The sequence below is a fragment of the Spinacia oleracea genome, chromosome 1, assembly GCF_020520425.1.
Source record: "Spinacia oleracea cultivar Varoflay chromosome 1, BTI_SOV_V1, whole genome shotgun sequence".
Taxonomy (NCBI): Eukaryota; Viridiplantae; Streptophyta; class Magnoliopsida; order Caryophyllales; family Amaranthaceae; genus Spinacia; species Spinacia oleracea.
In genome coordinates this window covers 55639272-55652207 of record NC_079487.1, presented here as the reverse complement: position 1 = coordinate 55652207, position 12936 = coordinate 55639272, and the positions used below count along the sequence as shown (strand labels likewise).

Here is a 12936-nt window from a genome sequence, read left to right as displayed (position 1 = left end):
TGGTGGTGGCGGTCGTGGTGGGGTGGAGCAGGGGAGGTGGGTTGACTGTTGTTAATTGCATTGTACGTACTATTGAAATGTGATTTTTCATGTTATAATTCTTTACCTTCATTTTTTATGGTCTTGTTGTATTTTCATCCTATCATTTCCAGAAGCTGTATTGATCATAAATCTCTGAAGCAAAGTGGTGACCTTTTCTCTGAGTTGTTCATTTGACGTTCACTTATTGTTGGATGTACCAAGAACACAATTGATGCTATTTTCTTACAAATTATGGGTGTTTGGAAATATTAACTCATTATGAAATGATGAAAGTAGAATATTTAGGCTTTTGCTTTGTATTATTTAAGTAGACCTTATGACCTAATTATCTTACTTTCAGGCCACAGATTACTACGGAAAAGCTGTGCAGTTGAATTGGAATAGTCCCCAGGTTTTTTTCTTTTTGTATTTGGCTATTTTATCTTTTTACTACAATTCTTTAGATTTCTGTTCATTTTTGTCATTGTAACAATCTCATTGTTCCTTTCCAGGCGCTTAACAACTGGGGACTTGCACTGCAGGTAATATTTCTCATCTATACAGTGAGAAATGCAGAAAGGAAAGGCTGAGAAGTGCATTTTTTTTACACTAGAAAGTTAGTGGCAATACAATGCTCTCAGACTTTGGCTTTACCATTCCCTGTTTTGTGATACAGGAACTCAGTGCGATAGTCCCTGCTAAGGAAAAGCATAACATTGTTAAGACGGCAATTAGTAAGGTGCAAACATATTACTTGATAAACTCAAGATAACTAAATGATTTTAGGTGTGGGTTACATACGAAATTATGAATATTATTGAATCTTCACTATTATTTGATTCTCTGTAATATACCTTGATGCAGTTCCGTGCAGCAATTCAGTTGCAGTTTGACTTTCATAGGGCTATTTACAACCTCGGAACTGTTTTGGTTAGTCCTCAATTATTCTTTTCTGTTTTAGCAATGCTTGTCCAGTGCTTTCTTCTTTCTTTTATTATTATCATCTGGATATTGTGTTGTATTGAAGGGTTACACGGTCACTGAGATCGGATGATAAGGTGAGTTATGTATATTTTGGTTTTGCAGTATGGCTTAGCCGAGGACTTGCTAAGAATCGGGGGATCAGTCAGCCATAATGATATTTCGCCCAATGACTTGTATAGTCAGTGCGCTGTCTATATTGCAGCTGCTCACGCATTGAAGCCAAATTACTCGGTAAGCTCTCTGCAATTCTGGTTTCTCATCTTCACCCTCCCTGCCTCTTCAGCGGTCCTCACGAAACATTGATGCGGGTAGGCTTGTATACACCTCAACCTTCCTAAATCTGCTTTGGTAGAATTCTTGGTGGGTGTTTTTTTGTCTCTTGAAATTGGACCTATTGGGCTCTTGCGCTTTGTATTTTTCATCCTGATACAACTTTCAAGCTCAGAATATTATTGGAGAAATGCAAGGAAAAATTATAACGCAAAATCATTATGCTAGGCCAATGTATTCCTATTGCAAACAGTTGCATCATATCTGTTTTCTCTGACGAGGTTTCTTGTTGAGTTGTAATTGTGACAGTTTTTTTGGTTTTGCTTTTAAACTTGTAGGTCTACCGCAGTGCACTGAGGCTAGTCCGTTCTATGGTAAGAGTGCTTTACATAAAATCAACAGAAAGTGTACATAGTTCTAGTTACATTTCAGCATTTTACGTGACTGTAAAAACCACATTCTACTTTCCATTTAGTTATCCTCAATGCTAGTTTGACCCTCTCCCCACCCCTCAATAGGTAATCCCTTTACGGCTTTACCCGAATCAAATTATCAAGTACTTTGTGTATGTTTAAGGACACTCCCAGAGCTTTGATCAACTTTCACCTTTCATGAATGTCAAGTGAAAACATATCAAGGAATATAGTAGAGACGTTCCTTAAAATTCTGTTTCCGAAGCTTGACCTTTTAGGGACAGAAATTATGGTTCAATTGATATTTGTTTGATTTAGTTCTCTACTCTAGTTGCTTCTGGAGATAATCCAGTGTTTCAAGGAAGAGGGCGGGGAGGGGGGGAGGGGGGGGGGGGGGGGGGAAAGAGGAAATGTTCTTGCAGACAAAACATGCACCTTTATGCATTTTCATATATAGTGGTTTGTGTTGCTCCCTGACGTTAACACAAGGCTTCTCCTTTTGCAGTGTGTTAAGTCATGATTTGTTCTAAATCTCTCTTATCTATTTTTCAGCTTCCTTTGCCCTATCTTAAAGTGGGATATCTGACGGCTCCACCTCCAGGAAATCCAATAGGCCCCCATAGTGATTGGAAGCGGACACAATTTGTCCTTAACCATGAGGGTCTTTATCAGGTAATTTCACTATCTCCTGGCTTGGGAAGGAAAGTGAATATTTAATCAGACACTCCAGGATGTTAGACAGGCAATATTTAATCAGACACTTCAGGTGTTGTGCTTTCCATGGCTCAGTTGCATTGCGTTTAGAGCATTGTTTAGCTAAATAATCCTATTTTTCTAAACATCTTTCCATGTGATATCTTTTCATATAGTAACAAATACATTTCTTTGATGAAAACTATATGGGAAGTTCTACATCCTGACCTCTTCGTTTGGGAAATTCTACATGGTGGAAACTAAAAAGTTTCATTTTCTTGGTAATGGCTTAATACACTAAGTGTCGTTATCAACTAAAGTTATGGCTAACCCACCACTAATTTACCATATTTCTGACCCTAAATATAATTACTAACCTACCCTCTAGTTAATACACCTCACTCCAAGTCTCCCACCACCACCCACCATCCAAACCAACCTAACCACCCCACGCCACCACCTGACCCCACCGACCAGTCCAACCCCATCGCGCTACCTGACCCCACCACCGCACCCACCACTCTACCACCCAATCTCACCACTTCTTCTCTCCATCTTCACCAACAAGGCAACAACCACACGCAGCCCACGTCTCCGCCGGCAAGCCAGTTTAGCTATCAACGAGCTATTCCCCAGCCAATCTGTTCAGCGAACCAGCCAACCAATTCAAATGCAAACTTGGCAACATCAAAAGAATCGAGATGTCTTTTTCTTCTTCTTCTCATGGATCTGACAAAGCTGACTCGGAGAAATCGGCTTGGCCTCTCCAGCAACAGCTTCCCCAGTCCAACCTCGTTTATATTCAACAATTTAACTTCTATAAATAGATCGTTTTTGCAGAACAATAATTTTTTTGGGTCCCTTTAATTTATTTATTTTCCACCATGTAAAATTTTCCAAACCAGTAGACCACCATGTAGAATTTCCCAAATTATATTGATTGTTGTTTGTCTTTGTTTTCCAACGTCTTGCAGTGAAGTTAGCAATGCCTCTCTTTCTCCCTTTCTCTATCTTGACTTGAGAAACTTGCAAGGATACTGTATTGTACTCGTTTCATCCTTGGGGTTGATTTAGCATCTGAAAGTTACTTTAGTTGGAATTTTCACCTATGGATACTTGCGATGGAGAGCTATCAAGTTCTTGTTATATGGTAGTTTCTTTAATTGGTTTTCTAAAATTTATGGGGACCTATCTATTGTTGTGTGTAACTAAGATAGATATCTCTTGAGATTTTCTCAATTATATGTGGAGACATGACATTAATCTTGACTCAGGCAGTTGGATAATGGTATAGATTATGGAGATATGTTGAGATATTTGACCATTGTGCAATCTGATGGATGGTTGAAAGTAATGTTTCTTACTGAACCACCCCTTTCTAATGCAGATTGTATCCGAACAAAAGACATCACGGCAGAGTCTTTCTAGCAAGCAAGTAGATGGGCCAAATATAAAAAATAGAGCCGTCAAAGTTGACATCCCTGACATTGTTTCAGTGTCAGCATCTGCTGATCTTACTTTACCACCTGGGGCTGGACTCTTCATTGACACAATACACGGACCTGTATACTTGGTTAGCAACTTCTTTTACCTTTTATATCTGCATTTTCCATACATCTCAATGATTCTTTTTCCTCAATGTCTTTTTATTTTTTTATTTTGACATAGGGTTAAATTTACTGAAATGAAAAAGTTTTACAAACTAAACAAAAAATTAAGGTCCTTATAGACCATTACATATATTACGAAACAAACTAAATGCATAAGCTTAACATTCACAAGGGTAGCCGGCTCTTTCCATAGCGGTCCTTGATTGTTTCTCAATTTGTTATGACGATAACTGGAAATTTGGCCTTATAACGCTGCTGTTCTCTCACTGGACATCTTAGGTAGCTGACTCGTGGGAATCTTTGGATGGTTGGCTGGATGCAATTCGTTTAGTTTACACAATTTTTGCTCGAGGTAAGAGTGATGTTTTGGCTGGTGTAATCACTGGATGATTAGTCTTTGACTCTTTGTTAAATGTATTAATTGTATTATCGGTACGCTTTCTTTTCCCTTTTAATTGGGTTGTGTAGCATAGAAATGTTTAATCACAGAAATCAATGTATATTATGAAGAATTTCCTGAGGAAATCAATTTTTTATATGCTTAGTTTTGACTTTCTAGAACTCATTGCAATCCATTTATGCATATTTAAGGCTCATTGTGTCGTTATAGGTCATATTTAGGCTAAAGTGCCATTTTCGCTCCCAACTTTGAACTTAAGAACCTAATGACTCATTTTAAACTTATTATATGATAAATATGCTTAGTTTTAAGTTTCTAAGACTTATTCTAATCTATTTATGCACATTTAATGCTTGTTTTATCGTTATAGGTCATATTTAGGCTAAAATGAGGCATTTTCGCTCCTAACTTTAAAATAAAGAACCTAAGCACTCATTTTAAACTTAATACATGTTTAATATGCATAATTTTAACTTTATAAGACTCGTTCCAATCTATTTATGCACCTTTAAGGCTCATTAGGTCGTTGTAGGTCATATTTAGGCTAAAATGACATTTTCGCTCCCAACTATGAACTAAAGAACCTAAGGACTCATTTTAAACCTACTAAATGTTTTATATTCTAGTTTTATCTTTCTAGGACTCATTCCAATCCATTTATGCCCATTTAAGGCTCATTGTGTCGTTTTAGGTCATATTTAGGCTAAAATGACATTTTCGCTCCCAACTTTGAACTTAAGAACCTAATGACTCATTTTAAACTTATTATATGATAAATATGCTTAGTTTAAGTTTCTAAGACTTATTCTAATCTGTTTATGCACATTTAATGCTTGTTTGATAGTTATAGGTCATATTTAGGCTAAAATGAGGCATTTTCGCTCCTAACTTTAAAATAAAGAACCTAAGCACGCATTTTAAACTTAATACATGTTTAATATGCATAATTTTAACTTTATAAGACTCGTTCCAATCCATTTATGCATATTTAAGGCTCATTGTGTCGTTTTAGGTCATATTTAGGCTAAAATGACATTTTCGCTCCCAACTTTGAACTTAAGAACCTAAGGACTCATTTTTAAATTATTATATGATTAATAAGCTTAGTTTTGAGTTTCTAGGACTTATTCTAATCTACTTATACCCATTTAATGCTTGTTTGATCGTTATAGGTCATATCTAGGCTAAAATAAGGCATTTTCGCTCCCAACTTTAAAATAAAGAACATAAGGACTCATTTAAAACTTATTACATGTTTAATATGCATAATTTTAACGATCTAAGACTCGTTCCAATCTATTTATGCACCTATAGGCTCATTGGGTCGTTATAGGTCATATTTAGGCTAAAATGACATTTTCGCTCCCAACTTTGAACTAAAGAACTTAAGGACTCATTTTAGACTGTTAGGACATTGTCATTAGTTTCTTGAATGTTAAAATGTGATATTTAATTTGTATTTAATCTAATGTTTAATTTAAATTTCTGTTTTTGTAAAGGTCTACACTCCGAGGATTGCGCCTTATGCGAGGAATTTGATGTGGTTCGTGAGCAATGGGCTAAGTTTTTTACCAACAAGTATTTATTATTGGCTTTAGCGCGCTTGATCGAGTTGGTTTAGTTGTTATAGAATAAATTTTATATTAAAATGTATGTTTATGTTGAAATTGGAACATATATTTAAATGTAATATGTGCACTTTGGTTTTGGGATATATAGTATACAAAACTCCAGTTGTTGTTTTTACATTTGTTATACAGGTTGCGTTATTCTATTATTGTTTTGACAGGTTTCTATATTTGGTGCAAGGCACTCTAGGTATCCCTAAACAAAATTAGAATTTTCCCGCCAAAAGTGCTTTTTTGCAGCGTACATATATGTTGTACGCTGCAACAAGGGAAAAAAATTTCGCAAAAATTCAGACTTGTTGCAGCGTACAAATAAATGTACGCTGCAAAAAATTGAGTAATTCAGACTTGTTGCAGCGTACAAATAAATGTACGCTGCAAAAAGTTGAGTCTTTTGCAGCGTACATATATATGTACGCTGCAACAAGTCCAAAATTTTGCCAATTTTTTGGCACTTGTTGCAGCGTACATCTAAAAGCCCGCTGCAACAAATCACTTTTTGCAGCGAACATTGTACGCTGCAACAAGTTCAGACTTGTTGCAGGCCCACCAGTTGCAGCATACGATGTACGCTGCAACAGGGGTCTAAAAGCCCGCTGCAATAAGGGTTTTTTCTACTAGTGCTAGGATTTCTCCCGGATTCAAGTGGCAATTCCGAACCTCAATGATCCGGGAAATGAGCAATTGGCCAAAATCAAGGATTCCCTTATCCTCCTTTCTCGCCAACCACTAGCCCCCAAGCTCCGTGTCCGACAAGGCACCGGTAGCACCCTTGGAGAAAAGGGTGTAGATGAGGGGGCATCTCATGTAACGGATGGCCGGATGATGGAATGAAGAATACTTGGCCGACGCGGAGAGGAATTTCCCGCTCTCTCCGGTGAGTGATCGCCACCAACTATGTTCATCATAATAGTTCACACATTCGGTCATGGGGTTGGTGATGAGCCCAAATTCCGAATCGATGGAGAAGATTTTGTTTATCTCGTTGTTGGTCAAAGTGTGGCGATTGCCAAAGATTTGAAAGATCAACTCAAGCACGTCATCCCCATCCTCATCTTGAATAACATTCTTCCTAGCCGAGGAAAGGAATTCTAAAGTCACCCTTGTGTATGTTGGCGCATTGAGTTTCACAAACTCTTCCCAACCGAGCCCTTTATCAACTTGTCAACCTCCGCTTCAACCCCCAAAGCACGAACACTCTCCCTATGGTAGAATTTGGTGGGCTTGATGGCCCTCTTGGACAAAGATTCGAAGTATTCCCAAGATCGTTGATCTTGGAATTCAATACCATAGGTTTCAAGGTCCGGAGGAGCCGGAGCCTTCTTCTTAGATGAAGAGGTGTTAGGACCCTTCTTGGAACGCTTAGAGGCCATGGTGTGATGAGCTTAGGCAAAGAAAAATCTACACAAGACAAACGAAAAACCAACCAAGATATAAAAAGAAGGAAAAACTAAGTTAGTCCACAACTATCACAATCAAACACCAAAAACACTATACTAGCTCCTCAAGAAATTCAAGCCAACAACATTGCTCCATACAATGCTCCACAATCAAAACAACATCACTTCCACAACTAAGAACAATCACCCTAGCTAAAATTCCACATAATCATCACCAAAAGTCTAGAGTTCATGTAGAATAAGAAATGAAACATGCATAACTCAACTAGGTAATTAAAGAATATTCACATAATCAAACATGCATCATTAATCACCCAAAAACCACAAATTTCAGAAATTTCTAAAATGACATAAACATGGTAAAAATTGGAATGAAATTGAAGAATTAAGGGAAAGAAATCGTCACCACAAGCAAAGGAAGTAGCAAGAAATAATCCCAAGTAGCCACAAGAGCTCCAATTGCACCAAAGTTCACAAATTGAAAATTCCTTCAAAAACCCTAACTTTTGGGGGTTTTTACAAAATCAGAATATTGGGGAATTAGGGATTTGGATGACGAAGATTTTGAGAATGCATGAGTTGAGAATGAAATTGGTGAGAAGAAATGAGTAAGATTGATGGAATGATGGAGCATGAGAGTAGAAGAATGGAGGTTTTGAGCTTGAGAGAGATAGAGTTCCGAAAAGAGAATAGAAAACGAGAGGAAGTGGCTCGCGATTTTCAAATAAACTGAATCAGGAACTACCCCCGCAGGCTTATGCGATCGAACAGAAACAGCTGTTTGATCGCACAAAAGCTGTGCGACCGAACTGAAATGCACTCGACCGCACAACAAAAATTTGAAACATATATTTTGCCTCTAAATTCAATTTTGTGCGATCGTGGTACAGAACTCGATCGCACAAAGGCACCCCTGTGCGATCGAACAGAAAATTGTGCGATCGCACAGGACCCGATTTTGCAGGATAATGCAAGCCTTCCACCTTAAAACAAAAACAAAGCTTAACAAATGAAGGTTAGTACACAAAAACAAACTAAAATTAAATCTAAGAGTTAGACAACCGGGTTGCCTCCCGGGTAGCGCTCGTTTAACGTGATTAGCTTGACGAATCCCCCCAAAACTCATGGGGGGACAAGAGAAAGTACCAATACACGGGTTGTCTCCCGGTAGCGCTCGTTTAACGTCATTAGCTTGACGAACCCCCCCATTTTCATGGGGGTCAAACACAACCAACTCGGGGTCATCACGAGTCAAAAAGCTCCTTTTTTCCCCTTTGGGCGCAAACCACTTACCTAAGACACCACTCATAGAGGTGGGATCAAACCAAATCCCCTTAAGCTTGTGTTTGCCCCTCTTGGGCTTCTTAGCCGGAGAATCCTTACCAATGGGAGCCGAAGTTTCTGCTCCAACATCATCTAGACCCATCCTGAAGATCTCGGGAATGGTTATCACATCGTCAAATGGATCACCTAACACCGAGGAGTTCACAAATACCTTCGTCTCCTTGATGTTGTTCCTAGCAAGCTTGTCATCAAACTTAGAAACACAAGAGTCGTTAGAAATGTTAGCATAACGATGTTCAATGCATGCAATAGTGTCTAACTTCATGCAACTCTTCTTCTTGGAACAACATTCATCATCAATAAGAAGCTTAAAACTAGCCTTGGCATCTCCCGCCGTCAAGGTGATAAGACCACCTTGAACATCAATGAGAGCACCCGCCGTGGCCAAGAATGGCCTTCCTAAAATAATAGGTTGTGGGCGTCTTCATCAATATCCAAGACAATGAAGTCAACAAGAAAAGTTAACTTCCCTATCACAAGGGGAACATCATCAACCCTACCCAAAGGGAACATAACCGAGCGATCGACTAGTTGCAAAGACATAGGGGTAGGGATGAGATCACCAAGATTAAGCTTCCCATAGATTTTGTAAGGCAAAATGCTCACGCTTGCCCCCAAATCGCACAGAGCGTTATCAAACTTCAGCTTTTGGATGCTACAAGGAATCGAGAAACTCCCGGGATGCTTGAGCTTTGGGGGAAACGGGCTCAAAATCAAGGCACTATAATTCTCCGTGAGATGCACAGTGTCCTTTGGGCCACAAGTTCTTTTGCCACACAAAATGTCTCTAATGAACCGAGAATAATGTGGCATTTGCTTAAGTGCCTCGGTGAAAGACAATGACACATAGAGCTTACTAATAGTGTCTAGAAACTTGGAGAATTGGTCATCCAATTTCTTTCCGACAATTCTTTGAGGATAGGGGAGAGGAGGAGTAGGAAGAGGTAGAAGAGTAGCCTCCGTTGGATTTTCACCATCAATCACGTCATCAACGTGAGACTTCTCTTCGACCACATCACAATCCGTAGACTCATTTCCCTTAGATCCTTCTCCCCTAGAGAAAGGAGCATCAACAAGCTTAGCACCATCATCTAAAATCTTCCCGCTCCTAGTCATGACCGCATACATTTGCTTAGGAGCTTGACCTTGGTGGGAGACTATTATGCACTTGTTGTTCCTTGATGGTACTAGGAAGTTGTGCTATTTGGGTTTCAATCATTTTCAAATGAGTGTTGGATTGCTTGAATCCATCCTCAAACTCAACATTTTTCTTGGCTTGCGCCCCCACGAACGACTCCATAAGAGCCTCAAGGTTAGACTTGAGAGGCGGGAGTGGTGGAGGTGCATTTCCATAACCCATGGGGTTTTGTGGGTATTGATTGCCATAGGTCCTTGGCCCATTGAATCCGGGAGGAGGAAATTGAGAAACACCATATTGTCCTCCCGGGTTCGACGGATATCCCTCGCTAGAAACACCCCTATATTGCCCATAAGGATAGTTGTAACCCCCTCCATCTTGATGGTTAGGGTTATAACTACCTTGATTGTATTGGGTTTGATTGCCAAGACCATGAGATTGACCATAGGGTGCTTCGCTTTGATAACCTTGCGCCCTATAGGTACCTCGGCCTTGACTATCATACCCACCTCCTTGGCCGAAGCCTTGGTAGGGTCCATGCATAGGAGGGCCTCTAGGTGCTTGCCTATTAAAGTTTTGATTTGGGGGGTGTAGGGTTTTTTTTTTTTGTATGCCTTTCCCTACAAGGGGGGAGGTTTTTTAGAAAATCATTGAATTTTTGTACCTCGAAGGAGTCGCCACCAAACATTGTTTAAAGTCTCGTTTGGAAAGACCGCAAGTGACTCTATTTTGGATAAGGCTTTGAATCCTCGAAACGGATGGGTGAGATCCGGGCACGGGAACGAGATGCTTATTCCGCGAGCTTTAGAAATATTCAAGTACGTGACATAGCATTTTCGAAAATATACCCTAGATTAGACTATGTGGGTTTGAAATTTAGAGCAAATAGAATCTCTACTTTGTATGGTGGTCACTTTGCTTTAAAGATTAATTTAAAGGAACCTAAGGCCAGTTTGTCCAAGAAATTATCTTTGTTAAGCGTGATGTAACCTTGTATTTTGTTGTATTTAGCATGTGCGGTGATGAAAGCAATAGAGCAAATAAAGCAACATCACAATAGTAAATATAGTGCGGAATTAGTAAATACAAGACCCCCTAGAGATGGACTAGGGAGTAGGTCCACATTGCCTAGAAATGGACTAGGCAAGTAAAGATGCGGAATTGAAAGTGCGGAATTGAAATTGCGGAATTGAAAGTGCGATATTGAAATTGCGGATTTGAAAGTGCGGTATTGAAATTGCGGAATTGAAAGGTGCGATATTGCAATTGCAATATTGAAAGGTGCATAATTGAAACTTGTACTTGGGCACATGAGATTCGAACGCCAAGCGGCTCCTTAAAAATAAGTGCGCCCGACACGAATTCAAAGCCAAAAATCTCAACTTGGGAGAGGTTTCTCCACCCAAGTATCCTAGACTTTGCATATTGAACTTGAACTTGAAAGCTTGCATATTGAAATATTGAACTTGAAATACTTGAACTTGAACTTGAAATATTGAACTTGTACTCGAAATATTGAAACTTAAGAGACTTGAATCTCAAAGATCGGGCCTTTTAATGTTGAAAAGGTTAGATCTTTGATGTGCTCTTACTTTGAAAGGATCCTAGTTTAGGGAAGTAGTCATGAGCAACCCTAAACATTGTGGGATCTTGAAATTTGAAAACTTGAACTTGTATATTGAAAAATGGATTTTTGAATCTCAAAAGACTAAACCTTTAAGAGTTAAAAGGTGTCATGTTTTATTACTCCATGCTTGAAAGTGATTCTAGTTCAAAGAGATGATTGCAAGAAACTTTGAACATCCTTGAATCTTGAAAGTTTGTATTTTTGTATTTTGAAAAGTTTGGATTTTGAAAAGATGTATGATTGTTGCAAGTGACATTTTTAGTAATAAAAATGCCAACTTGCTAATCATTTTGAAATCAAAGAAAGATGATTGAATATGGTGGGATTCGAAATTACCTATTTAGGTTTAGGCAAGAATTCCTTTTAGAGCTCCCAATTGCTTAGAACTTGAAATTTTGTATGTGCTTTTGAAGGGTTTTTTTTTTGTATTTTGAGGCGTAATTTTTGTATTACGACGTTATATTTGCAATCTGCCTCCCCTAATGTTGAAAATGAGGGGGTTTTTATAGGAAAAATGGGTGCAAAACGCCAGCAAATTCCAGCGCAGCACGCCGAAGCAGCTCTGGGCGCTAGTGACGTGGCGTGAATGCCGCCAAAGCAAGGACGCGGGCTCCGTCCTTGTTTCGTCTTGTAGTGCTGGACCTTTATATGAATAGTACAAGTTGGCGTTTAGTGTTTTCTTGGAGGTTAAGACTCGACTTTTTGTCTAAAAACAAGCCTTTCTCGGGTTTTGAACTTCGGTTTTACGGGACGAGGCCCGGCATGCTCGGTTTTGTGGGTCGGCGCCCGAATTTGACTTGCCTTATATAATTTTGAGTGGAAAAGGCCTACTAAAACCAATGGGATGGTCTACTAGATGAGATTGTACTTGGATTTTGAAATTGGTTTTTGAAAATTGTATTTTGTACCGAGTTCCGGGAGGAGAACGGCCTCGGGGATTGGATTTTGGATCTTGGATTTTGGAGATGTTCTTAGCAATTGAGATTTCCGCATGGAGTTATTCCAATTGCCTAGTAAGGATAATGGTATCATCATCATCCCAGAGGGGAGACACAAATTAGGTGTCTACAGAAGCCCCCACTTTGACTGAGCGTTCGGTTAAGAAAGCGCAAGTCAAAGTATTTCGAAAGGGAAGGAGAATGGTCAAGATGTTCTGCAATCGAGACCACTCTTTGTACGCAGGTACCTGCATAAAACAGGCGTTAGAAAAAAAAAGGACAGAGTCTACCTCGGTGCGGTGGTGATGACTCCGGTTTGTACTTGTGCTTTTCCGCCTTCAGTTCAGGACGGAGCTTGGCATCAAAAATTTTGAATCTTGAATTTTGAACCTTGAACTTTGAATCTTGAATTTTTGAATTTGAACACCCGGAGTTGATCCGTTGGGGATGTGCTTTGCTGGGGATAAGAG

The 12936-nt window shown here is 39.2% G+C and overlaps 1 protein-coding gene across 1 annotated transcript; it reads left to right on the top strand.

Annotated features, from left to right (window-relative positions):
- The first annotated feature begins 368 nt into the window (after nt 1-368).
- Nucleotides 369-6074, top strand: LOC130470283 (protein HLB1-like). The gene is made up of 10 exons (XM_056840094.1): nt 369-433; nt 534-563; nt 698-760; nt 886-951; nt 1108-1236; nt 1614-1649; nt 2241-2360; nt 3769-3954; nt 4271-4343; nt 5891-6074. Exons 6-10 carry the CDS (start codon nt 1647-1649, stop codon nt 6010-6012), a joined length of 504 nt encoding a protein of 167 aa, XP_056696072.1. The 5' UTR covers nt 369-433; nt 534-563; nt 698-760; nt 886-951; nt 1108-1236; nt 1614-1646; the 3' UTR covers nt 6013-6074.
- Nucleotides 6075-12936: the final 6862 nt, after the last annotated feature.